The 12,960-nt window shown below is 41.6% G+C and overlaps 1 protein-coding gene across 1 annotated transcript in view; it reads right to left on the bottom strand.

The window, feature by feature from the left end:
- Window positions 1-2,383: 2,383 nt before the first annotated feature.
- Window positions 2,384-12,960, bottom strand: part of dagla (diacylglycerol lipase, alpha) — a 43,660-nt gene continuing 33,083 nt past the window's right edge. Inside the window, exons 18-20 of the mRNA XM_071917204.2 lie at window positions 12,388-12,514; window positions 6,937-7,103; window positions 2,384-6,087 (exon numbers count right to left, since the gene is read on the bottom strand). Coding sequence (XP_071773305.1) covers window positions 4,983-6,087; window positions 6,937-7,103; window positions 12,388-12,514 — 1,399 coding nt within the window. The 3' untranslated portion in view covers window positions 2,384-4,982. The remainder of the gene's footprint in view (window positions 6,088-6,936; window positions 7,104-12,387; window positions 12,515-12,960) is intronic.

The following is a 12,960-nucleotide window of genomic DNA, read 5'->3' as shown; positions in this document are numbered from 1 at the left end:
TCTCCATAATACATTGGTATACAATTATATTGAGCCAAACATACAGTATATATATTTCTGGTGTTATTGGTGAAAATGCACAGAGCCATCTAGCATTTTATCCACGCCCATCTTTTTATAGTGTAAGTTGGAGCAATCAAATAGAAGCAAAGAAAAATACTAAATGGGAGAATCAGAAAACAGGAAAACAGATAAATGAATACATATGTGCCATGATTGAACAGTCTAAACAGACACATAAATTGTTAAATATTTAAATGCAAAGGATGAAAATAAGGTAATGTAAAAAAAAAATCAATTAAAGTAAATGAAACAATAAATAAATCAAAGCTGTGATTTGTGAGCCAAATAAATAAAACAGAAATAAATGAAGTACAGAGAAAAGAGATATATCATTAATCTATGTCCATTTAAGACATTTTTCCACACATATACATTTATTAATTTAAATATCTATATTTGATGCTGGATTATCCTATTTGAGATGCTGGCACAAAATGAACACCAGAATGAATGTAGGTTATAGGTTCTAACTTTATCTTGTCAAATAAAACTGTTTGGGTAAAGTTCATGCAGGTATTTGTTCACGAGCAATTATTTTATATTTGTCAGTGGTAACATGGATGGGGCTTTTCTCAGTTATTAACATGCCAGCAGGGTTTCAGATGTCATATTTCCTCTCCACTGGGCTTACTGCAGCAGTGTGTTTAACCAGGGTGATGAAAAGTTTGTGTAATCGGGCCCCATGGCATACCCAGAAGGGGTTTCATATAAACAAAATCTGTCATCATCTGTCATCTTCTATTTACTGTCCCTAGCTGTGTGCCAAATTTGGTGCCCTCCTCACTATGTGTACATTTATGCACCATAGTTGCTCTACTGTTTAAACTTAACTATTTACCTGTGCTCAGTCAATCTCATAAAAGTCAGGTCATGAAAAGGTCACAAGGTCATAAAAGAAGGTTGCTAAGCACAGATTTAGCAGGTTACATCTCGACACGGTGTAAGGCACTGCACTCACTCAGTAATGTGTTTGTTGTTTGTGACAAAAATGTATATCCCAGATGGAAAATATATGATTGCTGTGTTTGAAAATAAATAGTATCTCCAAACCTGTGTTTATTAACCAGTTTCTGTATGCCAGGCATGACACTAATTAGAATAGGATGAGACAAACATTATTGTTATTGTTGCCAACAATATTATGTAATAAAAACGAAAAATGCCAATACCAAAGAAAATGTAGCAAACTACTAACTTAAAACTGAGAGACATTAAAGTACATGGGTCATTCCTTGTTCTCAAAGTTGAGATGTCATCAGGTATTAAGAAAAAGCAAAACCCCCCCCAAAAAAACCCAACATTTTTTTTCCTCACTGCACCCATATAATGTAATGAGTACCTCACCAAACGTTCAGCATTACTTCAAACAAAACTGATATGGCTATCTACAACCTTCACACCTTTACCAATACACAGGTTCTGATGTAACTATTCCTTTGGCAATCAAACTAGGGTAAGAGCCTACAAACAAAGCTGGCTTTGATGTTGGAGGAAATGGGCTGAGCGAGAGCAGTTGCGTCATCTGTGTTATCAAACAGACACCTCCCCCCAGAGATGTTTCATCTGAACCACGACACCTCCATAAGACTCAACAGGTTCTGGTCTCCATCAGACCTACTGCACACTCATAACACTGTACACAAACACTGCACCTACACTTGCGCTTAAATATAGCACAGAGCAACTCATCCCATAGTTTCTTTACTCAAAATCCATCTGAACTCAGCAGTTCTAAAAGTGCCTTGTATCAAGAGGGATCGGCAACTTCTTTAAATCAAATCTAAAACAAAAACATTTTGAGATGGGGTCCTTTTGACAAAATCTCCTCAGACTGGGTGTCAACACATTTGGGGAAACATGGCATCAAATGTCTGTGAGTTAAAACATTCAACTTTCAATAAGTCTATGCTATTCTGGGTAATTCACAGAAACTCACACAAAATGTGTCTACACTATGACTTTTAAGAGATATTCACTAAAGTTCCCATAACATGTATCTATAATAAGCACCGGAACATTCTTCCTTTATCCAAATTCTATTTTCAACAAGTCAACATTCTATTATGCAGCATTTAATAGGACAGGACATTTCACCTCAGGCTAATATGTGTAACAGTTCCTAGGCTTGAGGAAAACCAAGTAGACCCAGAAAACCTGGGTCATGGACAAATTAGAGTCACTGAAGGAAGCCTTTAAAATGGTGTTTCCAATTATGATCATAGCCGTTACACAACGCACCTGCAGCTCATCCACATGAACAGTCACGCAATAACTGCATCTCTGTAATGCACTGTGAAAGAAATGTGAAGAGCCGAAATAATTCTCGGTAGTTGGTTTTGCTTTATTCCATTACAGGCAGGGCAGTGAGGGGGAGGGATTAAATACATTCTCATTCTGGGGCAGGAAAGGAAGGGAAGCAAACCAGGTAAACATGGACAAGACATAGTTGAATTATTCCTCTTTCAATATAGACCAATTTCTAAATCTGTTTAACAAAATTATGCCAATAGTTTGAATCTGTCATATATAGCTTTCAGACTAAATAGATTTCTTTTTTCAGACATTTTTCTATATGTCAATATTGATATAGATTATAATATAGTCATTACCTCATTATTTTAATACAGTTGTTTTCTACATGATTCTATTGGAATTTACTCTTTTTTTCTTTAGACATCTGCATAAATAATTACACAAAGAAGATGGTGCTGTACACATCATGGTGAAAAGTACTGTAGTGCCTTCTTTCAGCAGTGTGTGGTTTATGACCCACTGCAAGCAAAGCTACTTAGCAACACTGGTGGCTCAACCTTAGGGTGTCTGGTGAGAGACTACTGGGACTGGCAGCGAGATTTGAAGGGTGTCAGACTGTAAACTGGCAAGAACATGTCTGCTGCGGGAAACCACAGCAAATCCCATTCCAAACATTCCCAGATCATTATGGTGACTCCACCGTGACACGGTTTTTATACCAAAGGTCGCTGAGAGGAGCCGATCTTTCTAGCGCATGTCTCACCACTATGACATTTTGAGAACAGAGCATATTATCACCATGCAATGACAAAACGTCCAGTACTTTTTCACTTGGACAGAAAAACTTTCCCACATATATATCTCCTTACACTGGGTAAGTCTAAAAAAAATCCCCAAACTCTCCCAACAATTTAAATAAAAACCATTGAGATCAAACCAATCTGTTGCAAGAGTAATAAGGATAATAATACCATCAAATATAGCAATAATTGTGATAAAAACATGAATGGTAATAAATAATGTAAATTGTGAGCCAACTGTTACACCCCAAATGATATGGAAGATTGTATGCCACATACTTAAAATTAGCATACCTAGTGTAGGTGACCATTTCTTCATCCAGTCCAACCCCAAGGACGCTTGAGATGAACCAGTTTAAAGGGAAGCAAACACTTGGACATCCAAGATGACAAAATTGAGAGCACCTTGAAAAGAGAAACAATATCCTACAGTGCATCTCCTGCGATGCTTTTAGGATACAGAGTTTGGTCCTGCCTCGTGACCTGGGCATGTATTTATTAAGCCTCTCAAAAGTTGAGTTCAGATCTAGGATCATTTTCAGGGCATCTTCACACCTCATGAATAATGACCCAATAGGCAAAACTCATCCTATACCAGCCATGCTACTCTGAAATGCGTAATACATGCAGACCCTGACCTGTAACAGACTGGGCACACTGCTAAAAGCTCTCCAAAGGAAAAGGTACAGTAGTTAATAGACTAGGACAGTTGTTAGCAAGTTGGTTATTGTGGCCTAGGTCTCGACGTTAGGATTGGTGCAAACCCCCAGGTGAGGGAGTTGCGTTGTGGAGGTGAAAGCCATGGCAGTGTTGTAAGGTCAGGATGGCATCGTCTCCTTGGTGCTGCTGTGTAACACAGTCTGCATGGGAATAAACAGAATGGCTGGGGGAGAGAGAATACATAGTATGGATTCTTGTCCTCTGTGAACTTAACTTGGTATTGGTGAGTTTAAGTTTAGCAATATTCATATACATACACAAAATTACATCTCATAAATACATTTGGCAATACATTGCATGACATTTTTGGCAAAAAGGGGGGAAATTGAGCATTTGGATGTGTGCAAGATTATCCAAATGTAAATCTGAGTGGCTTAGTGACAGTTTCTCTTTTAAAAAAAATGAATAACTTCTTCATGCACTACAAATGGTAACCAAAAGACTCAAAAACATCCATAGGCGTCTGTAATAACTTTGTCACAATCACTATTTTAAGACACATGAATTCTCACTGATAAAACACGCTTGCTCTCTTCCACAAAGTCAATTCCTAATAGACCTGAGGAACATTTCGTAATGTCTTCTCACTTCTATTGATTGACGATTATGTCCATCTTCACATTCCTGATAAAAAAAGTTGGACAAAAATCCGGAGCTGCTGAGGGTGCAGGAAGGTGTACAGTACATCTACTCAGATGATGTGCCTATGCTAACCTCTTCTACAGTGTTAGTTTTCTAATCCCTGCTCAGTTATCTAGTCTCCATTTGATCATGTTAGGTCAGTGAATGGATGTAACGCTGACGTGTCACCGCATGAGTGAGACGGCGTCGTTTTGGAATGGCATTGTGAAGCTACAGTTAGTTATATTCACCCAAAAGCAGCACAGCCCCCTGGCATGCAGACAGAGGTATCTTTTACAGTCATTGCAATAGTGTGAAAATGCTATACACAGCATTCAAAGGGGACACCTGAAAAATGGAGAGAGTTTGTGAGTTGGTCAGTCATGTTCTGCCGTCGTGTCTCTGATGAGTGACTGCATGGCAGACTGCATTCCATCGCATGCATGTACTGTGATATGTTTTATAGTATTGGATGGATGCACCTCTGAAGTTAGAGCAAAGGACAGTGGAGTCTTGGGAGACACACTACACCATAGAGGATAGTGTATTCTCTTCGGGATAGTGGCAAGGGGTAGATGTTCGTAGAGAGTGTGTGGCCGGCGGGGCGCCGTCGGCGGGGGACAGGTCGTTGAGCTCCCCAGATGACGAGAGAGGGAAGGAGGGCGACAAAGAGATGCCAGAGGAGGGGTCCGCGGATCCAGCAAAAGTGCGTGGGGGCTTGGGGACCAGGTTAGGCTCCAGTGTCGCTCTGGCCAGAAGCTGTTTGTCGTCCAGCCGCTGCCCTTCTCCCAGACCCTCACCCTGCCCGAAGGAGCCCCGCCCCGACTCCGACTCCCCATCAGACAGCTCCAGAGGGGGGGAGCTGCTGCCATCCAGTCTGAATAGAGAGTCTAGGTACTGGGCAAACTCCAGCACTGCCTGGCTGGGGTTTCCGTTGGACAGTTGCGGTGGAGGAGTGGAGGCTGCTGGCTTGGTCTCCGCGCTAAACCGTTTCTCCGCCGCCTCCGTCTCCCACTCTTCCTTTTCTCCATCCAGCGGTCTGGAGCCGAGCTGCGGGCTGAGCGGAGCGTTCGGGGTGCTCCCCGGACTGTAGACGGCAGGCATCTGTTGGTGTTCCCCATCAGGAAGCATTTTTGGGTTGGCGTTAGGCTCTGGCTTCAAAGGCTGAGCCAGGACGCTCTGGCCTAGCAGAGCTGGGGAATGGTGTCCACTGTAGCGAGGTGTGGCGGGGGAGAGGCGCATGGGGTAATCGGGGGTGGATCTGGATTCCAGCGGGGTAAAGAAGGGTCCAGTCTCTCCCAAGTGCTCCGGAGTAGCCTGGCAAAGGCAGTCGGCAGCCAGCAGTTCAGTGCGAGAGCTGAGAGACGGGTTCTCCTCTGGGATGGGGGCATCCAAAGGGAAAGGGAGGCAACCCAGCATAGGCGAGCCCCTTAGCGCAGCTGAGGAGCGTCGGGAGTCCAGACTATAGAGGGATTCAGCGTCTGAGAGACTCTCCATGACAGCTAGAGGGGCTTTGCGGTCCCTCAGCTCCACCGCCAGGCGCTCCCGTGCCCCACGCAGCACCACAGGCACTGGGGGAGGAGGGCACTCAGCGAAACCATCCAGAGATATTTCAGACTGGGCACAGGAACTACAGGAGAGGAGAGGAGAGGAGAGAAGAGGGAGAGGGAGAGGGGAGAGGAGAGGGGAAGGGAAGGAGAGGGGAGAGGAGTTTCGAAACACAAGATGGAGATTACAACAGGGGTCAAAAACACATTCACAAGAAGTGGAGGGTTGAACAAGGGAAAAATGGGAAAGTGTTATTATTAAAACTAAAGGATTCCAAAAATGAGGTGAATACCAGTAAAAAATATTATGTATTAGTAAGGAAACAGATAAAGGAGATAAGGAAAGACAGGGGGGCCAGGAGTGTATCCTACTAGTGTATATGCTCTTCTATTAGTGTCTAATACAGGAGAGGTAACTTTATAATTCAACTACCACTACCAGGAGATTATACTGGCTTTGGACAGGGGCTAAACCAGAGAGGGCGAGGAGGGAACTGGATACTACCATATGCTGCAACTGCTCTGTAGTCAGACAGCGTGCGTGCATGAGAGAAAGGAGCACAGATGCAGAGTTAATGATCTCATGCATTGCTTACCGTGAAAATGCTTTTAGGCTTTTTTTTTTTTTTTTTTTTTAAAGGGCAAGAGATAGAAAAACATGAAAAACATTGAGGTATATTCTTCCTCACATGTAGCAAGTAGAAAAAGTATTGTTTAGTACTGACTAAATAGTTAGAAGATTAAAATTAGACATGTCACTATAATTATTATTCCTAGAGTTTAGGAAGAGTTTTGTTTGTTCGTGTTCAGGTCATGGAGGGAAATGAATATACAGTGGAACAAATTGTTTTTAACAAATCCAGACTCAATCTATTTGACTGCCGGATTCCTCTAGGCCTCAATAGACCCACGGCGATGCTTACTGTACTAACCGGACACTACTGTTCCTGCGATGGTGGGTTGTAGGCGTCGGCTGCCGGGAGGTCGTCGATGCACCGATGAAGATGGTCTCTGCATTCAAGTCCACTTCTGTGGGGCTCACCATGATCTTGGCTGCCGACAGCAAGGCCGTTTTCCCTTTGTTGTAGTTCTCCAGCACCTGTCACACGCACAGGGGCACACATCAATACCGTCACCGGCAGCATGGCAGACGTTATTGCTACACTTGATTGCTCCCGAGAAGGGATAGACATTAAGAGGAATACAGGTACACAGTAGGAGAGAAAAGAAAGGATGAGCAGTAGGGATTGAGAATGCACGCAGAGAAAGGTATAATTGCAAACAGGTATTATCAGCCCAGTGAAAAACCCTCAGTGCTTACCCAGTTTGTGAAGGCTAGAATTCTATTTCAGTGCACAAAACCAACAGATTATAACATAGACAAAAGATGGGTCTGCAATAAAAAAACGAAAAGCTTATTGGCTTACTCGATTTCAATATTTCTGTTCCATTTTGTTTTCAGAAAGCCTAACTTTTTCCAAGGCAAAAAATAAATATGCGCACAGACATCTCAGCGCACTGGACTTTGGGATAAGTTTGTATGTCTTTCTTTTATAATTGTGTCCCATCCTTCTTCTATGTCAGCAGGTGGGATGAATTTACAAACAATTCACGTAGAAAAGGATAAAAATCCAATGGCCATTACTAGTTTGAGAATGCTTCAACACACATACAGTCAGTTTTCACACACAGACACGTCTCACTTATGTCGTCTCTCAGGTTAATGAACAATAAATGCAAGATATAGGCAAATAGACCCAGTCGCTAAAGTCTGGTTACATAATTGAAATACGCTTAGTCAGAATAAAGTGGTTTTCAATGCCGTTTTTCCAGGACCTAAACCTAACTGCAAATATGATTACATTTTCTATTTTTAAAAAATGTTTTACTCTAATGTATCAACAGTGTAAGTACAAAAGCAGAGTGTAGTTCAGAGAAATGTAGGTGCATTCAAAAGGAGAGCTTACACCTACTCTGACTGACATTAAACACCCACAGTGGAGTCACGGATACTTGAGCAAGAACTACACAAGACCTATGATAAAGAATGGCAAGCCATAACACTTTATGCAACTTCAAAAAAGATCAAGAAAATCCTAACCCACAAACTATTCACTGTTGTGTAAATGGTAGGAAAAAAAAGAGAGTAATGGCAAATCACATCAACACACGACATGTATTTGCTTATCTTTAATGAGTTAAAAACACTTGCTGAAAACACAGAATGGTATGAATACAACTGGCACAGTTAGAAGACATGAAAACACCATGCATCCATGTAAAACATCCAAACATCCATGTAACAATGGAATATAAAATAAAGTCAAAATTGAAAATGGCAGGTAATGGTTATAAACAAAGAATGATATTCTTCAAAGGAACACATGGGTACAATAAGTTAAAAATGGCATTAAAACAAACATGTAAATTATGTCTGGGTTATGGAGATGATGGATATGGATCACACATGACAACGTGAGTGATTAGGTCACACAACACTAGAGGGACCCAGAATTAGTGGAGTAAAGATGCAGGAAGGCTAGACTGCTGCCAGTGACCAGCAGCAAACAAATGGCACCACAAATATCAAACACATCAGTTGAACGCACAACAGCCAACAAATTATTAAAAACAAAGCATGAGACCGTACCGAGAGAGAGAGAGAGAGAGAGAGAGAGAGAGAGAGAGAGAGAGAGAGAGAGAGAGAGAGAGAGAGAGAGAGAGAGAGAGAGAGAGAGAGAGAGAGAGAGAGAGAGAGATCAGTGAACACTATTTCTACAAATTCACAGTGGCTCATTTCTCATCTGTAGATGAGAAATGAGCCACTGAAGAAGTTAATACTGCCGCCAGAGACAATGAGTAAAAAAACAAAAACAAAAAAAAAACCCTGTTTGCCTATTATGTATCAACATACTCTACCACTACATTTTTATTCATCTTTTACTGTATTATCTGTTCTACTATACTCTCAATGGTATACTCTTCTCTAATATTTACATCAATCCACTTTATTTTACATATACAGTATATTGTCATTATTACCATTGTTAATATTAACATCATTCTAATTGTTTCTGTTGACTTCAGTAGTTTTTTATCATAATTATTTGTCATCATTATTGATTACTACCAAAGCTTTGGCAATATATACTGAATTGTACTTTATGCCAGTCAAGCATAAAGCTCATTGAATGATTGAGAGAGAGAGAGTGAGAGACAGAACGAGAGAGGGTAAGAGAGAGGCCAAGAGAGAGAGAGACTCAATCCCTCCACAATCAGAAAATGCAATGCAACCCCAACAGTCATACATCATTTCTCATCACAGCCGTCATTCATGAAAGCATATGACGACATAGCATGGCTCTGTGTATTTTTTGATGAAATTAATGTTTTAGTTGAGGATATGATGCAATTCAGTTTTGAGAAGCTTACTAATAAAAACTCTCCTCTCTGACTGTTCTTTTAGACTGGCTAATCAGTAACGATAGTCAGTACTAAGGGAAAAATGTGTGACTTATTTTTAAACACCTACAGTTAGCAGCAGTTTCACAGCAGAGTAAGGGAGCTGAACCTCATATTAACAGGTTTCCCCTCCCTTGTTACTCTGCTTCTATCTGCTCCTAATGACTAAGTGACAATTCCTTGAGGGGGTTATGACTGAGAAAATGCTGAATGAGTGCTTTCAAAAAGAGAAGGGAGGGAGAAGACACATCCAAAGAGAAGAGGGCATCTTGAGCTCCAGCCAATGAAAAACCCTGAGAGAAGCCAAGCCAAGAATGAAGAGAGAAGGGGTTAATGTGGAAGAAATGATGTTACCGTAGGAATTTCATAAACACAAAGAAAACACACTGGCTCCAGGAACAAGGAAGTGCATGCCATAGTGCTTGACCAAATCTACTGTAGCTGTTGGTAAGAGGAAGGAAATAGAAGGAAGTCAGGGCTTGGATGACTGGCAAGCCATCCAAGAAAAAAACCGGAGACTGTGGTGTTTGTGGTTGGGTTGATATAAGAGGTGGTAAAACGCTGTAGTCTGTTTTTGACAGGTAAGGACAGCTGGACAATGAAACTATTTGGTATCAAGGAGGAGTGCAGCTGTGTTTGTACTCATCATGTGGGATTGTAAAAGGCTATTTTTTGGCTCTGAAGGTTAACAGTCAAGACGAGACGGAGGGCTAGATGATGATGTAGTAAACAAGGAAACATAGAAGGCCTGAGCATGGTAGGCCAGGTCTACCAGTGAGAGTGACATCAACTCTATGCCAGAGAAACAGAAGGACTATTTGGCACTTGTAAACTACAGACCGCATCTGTTTGGGAAGAGATGTTTGACGTTAGTATCTTGGTAGGAGAATTGTCTATCTGACTGCAGTTGGACTCATCAGATAGGATTTCAGGAAGAGGAGTAGGAATCACCTCTACACAGGGAGGAGAGCCGGGTGGGTCTGCCTGCGTATGTGGGGGAATGCATGAGTCATGCTCGGCTGAAAGCGGTCCTGACTCAGGATCGGAGGGGCTGTTAGAAAGCGGCGGGATAGACACCAAGCATAGCTGAGAGGCAGAAGTAGAATCTGACAAAGGAGGAGGAAGAACAGACTGCGCATCTGAAAGAGGAGGAGAAGTCAGCGGGACAGAGGGAGTCTCCGAGAGAGACGGGGTGCAGGACGGGTCTTTGTGGGTGAGAGAGGAGGTATCAGAGAGGAGGGGACTGGAGGGTAATTCGGTTTGGGAGGTTAGAAGCACAGCAGTAGAGCAGGTTGGTTGACTGACTTCCAGCTCCTCTGGTTCCCAGTTTGCCTGCTCAGACAGGGGACAAAATGGTTCCAGCACCTGCAGAAACACCAGAGGTATCATACTAAAGCCTAGGCACAGCAGATATACACACACACGCACACTATAATTAATTAATCACAAAATGATTCATTCATCAGACATGTTGATGCAGCGCTGACACACAAAAACTGTAAAATGTATACAGAGAGAGGCAAACCTACAGCTTTGACTCTCCAGTCACAAGAACCCTTAGTGCAGTAGTCTATCACATGCAAGCACACACACATCTATACCGCCTTATCTGAGTAGATGCTGCTCTGCCCATGACTCACACACTCATAGAGACCAGAGAACCCCATGAAGCCCAGCAGGAGTGAACAGTCCCCATGCCCAGCTACTGGAGCAAGTGTGAAGAAAATAAAAGGGTGGTTAGTTGGAAAGACTGGGCCTCATGCATGAATTGTCCATACAAACAGATCTGAAAACCCTCAATAAGAATATTCATTCTTGACTGACGGTGAAAGACTTAAGAAGGGGCATACCACTGAATTTTAGAATTCAAATAGGTTTTTTCTGTGGCCCAGCAACAGTTCGGGTTTGCATTTTGGGGCTTGGAACTGTCACAGCAATAAGATGAAGCACATTTGGATGGATAAGCTTCACATTCATTGAAAATGGAGTCACTGAATGCCATAAAAAGTCAATTTTAAGCACCAAGCAGTCACATTTAAGGTGGAGTGTCAATGTTTTCCAATGTTTTCCCTGTACTGCAGACATAGGCACATTTATTAAGCATAGCACAAACAAATCAAACACATCAGCAATGATATTGTAAACATTATAAGAGTTGTTAAAGAAGGGATTTGTACAAGATATGCCTGTTTCCAGTTAGAGTAGTATTAAGCACTTTCAAGCCATAATTAAAGGTCCCATATTTTACACTTTCCAGTGTTTTATTTTATGTCTTGAGGTCCATTAAAAACCGTTGTATGGTTTCATGTACCCAAAACACTCTCAATCCATTTTTCCAGCATCTCTCTGAGCCTTGCCAAGAACAGGCTGTTTTTGTTCCTGTGTCTTTAAGGCTCAATAATATTAACGACCCTTCTGTTCTGATTGGCTAACCGTTTCCGAGTGAAACATGAGACACCACGGCTCTGCCAGCAACAGGTAAGGAAAACGCTCCGGTAAATAAACAATGGCGACTGCTCAAAAACGCTTTGTTAGTCTAAAAGTGATAAAAAATGATAATGAGCGAACCTTTGTGACGCCACAAAGTTACGGAAGTCCAAACGGCTCGTTTAGAGGCTCGGTTTCCTAATATGGATTGTGTGGATTTAGTTGGCGACTATAAATGTAAATTCTTAAATAGTGGTATTCCCCTATATGAACAAATGTAGAAAGTATTTGTGATTGAAATAGAATTGTTATGGATAGTTAGAGGCTACTCACACATATGTAGATACAATAACACAAACACATGTCCATTCATTCATTCTGTCATTTTGACTTAAAAATCAGCATCAGGACCCATGAGCCATCTCAACAACGCCTTCAGTATGTCACCCTTTTAAAGTAAAGTATTTATACGCATGCACACAGTTATCACAGACCTTGTTGAGGCCCTCCATCACCATGTGAGGCATGTGCTCATTAAGCATGGCCGGCGATATGATGACCTCATCAAAGGCCTTGTTGTCCCCCCATAGAGCTGAGTAGGTGGGCTCCTCCTGTCCACAGCTAGAGAGAGAGAGCGAGAGAGCGAGAGAGCGAGAGAGAGAGACTGTCAATCAAGATTAATGACAAGATAACACTATGATGTAGATTCGCAACAGCCTGCCTCACTATCCAGCACAGCATAACACATCTTTAAGCACAAATATAAGTCTGTAGGGTTTTTTGGTGCTCACATTATAAACCAGAATGCATTCACAAGTAAAGGCAAAACGCTCACTAACGGCACATGGCAGCGACACAATGGAAAAACTCAAGATTCTGTAACTTTTTCCTGTAATATATAACAAGCAGCTCATATCAGAGCTATCTTTGGGAATTTTGTCATAGTTACAGACATGCAATCAAAGAAATGCTCTTTAACGGTTTCAGTGAAAACTTGATTCTAATGTAATATATAAAACAAACTATATAATACTGGTTCAAATAGATGATTCAGTAGCATCCAAAAG

This window comes from Centroberyx gerrardi, chromosome 1 (genome assembly GCF_048128805.1).
Source record: "Centroberyx gerrardi isolate f3 chromosome 1, fCenGer3.hap1.cur.20231027, whole genome shotgun sequence".
In the NCBI taxonomy this organism is placed as follows: Eukaryota; Metazoa; Chordata; class Actinopteri; order Beryciformes; family Berycidae; genus Centroberyx; species Centroberyx gerrardi.
Note: the sequence above shows the minus strand (reverse complement) of the source record. Positions and strands in the feature narration are given on the sequence as shown.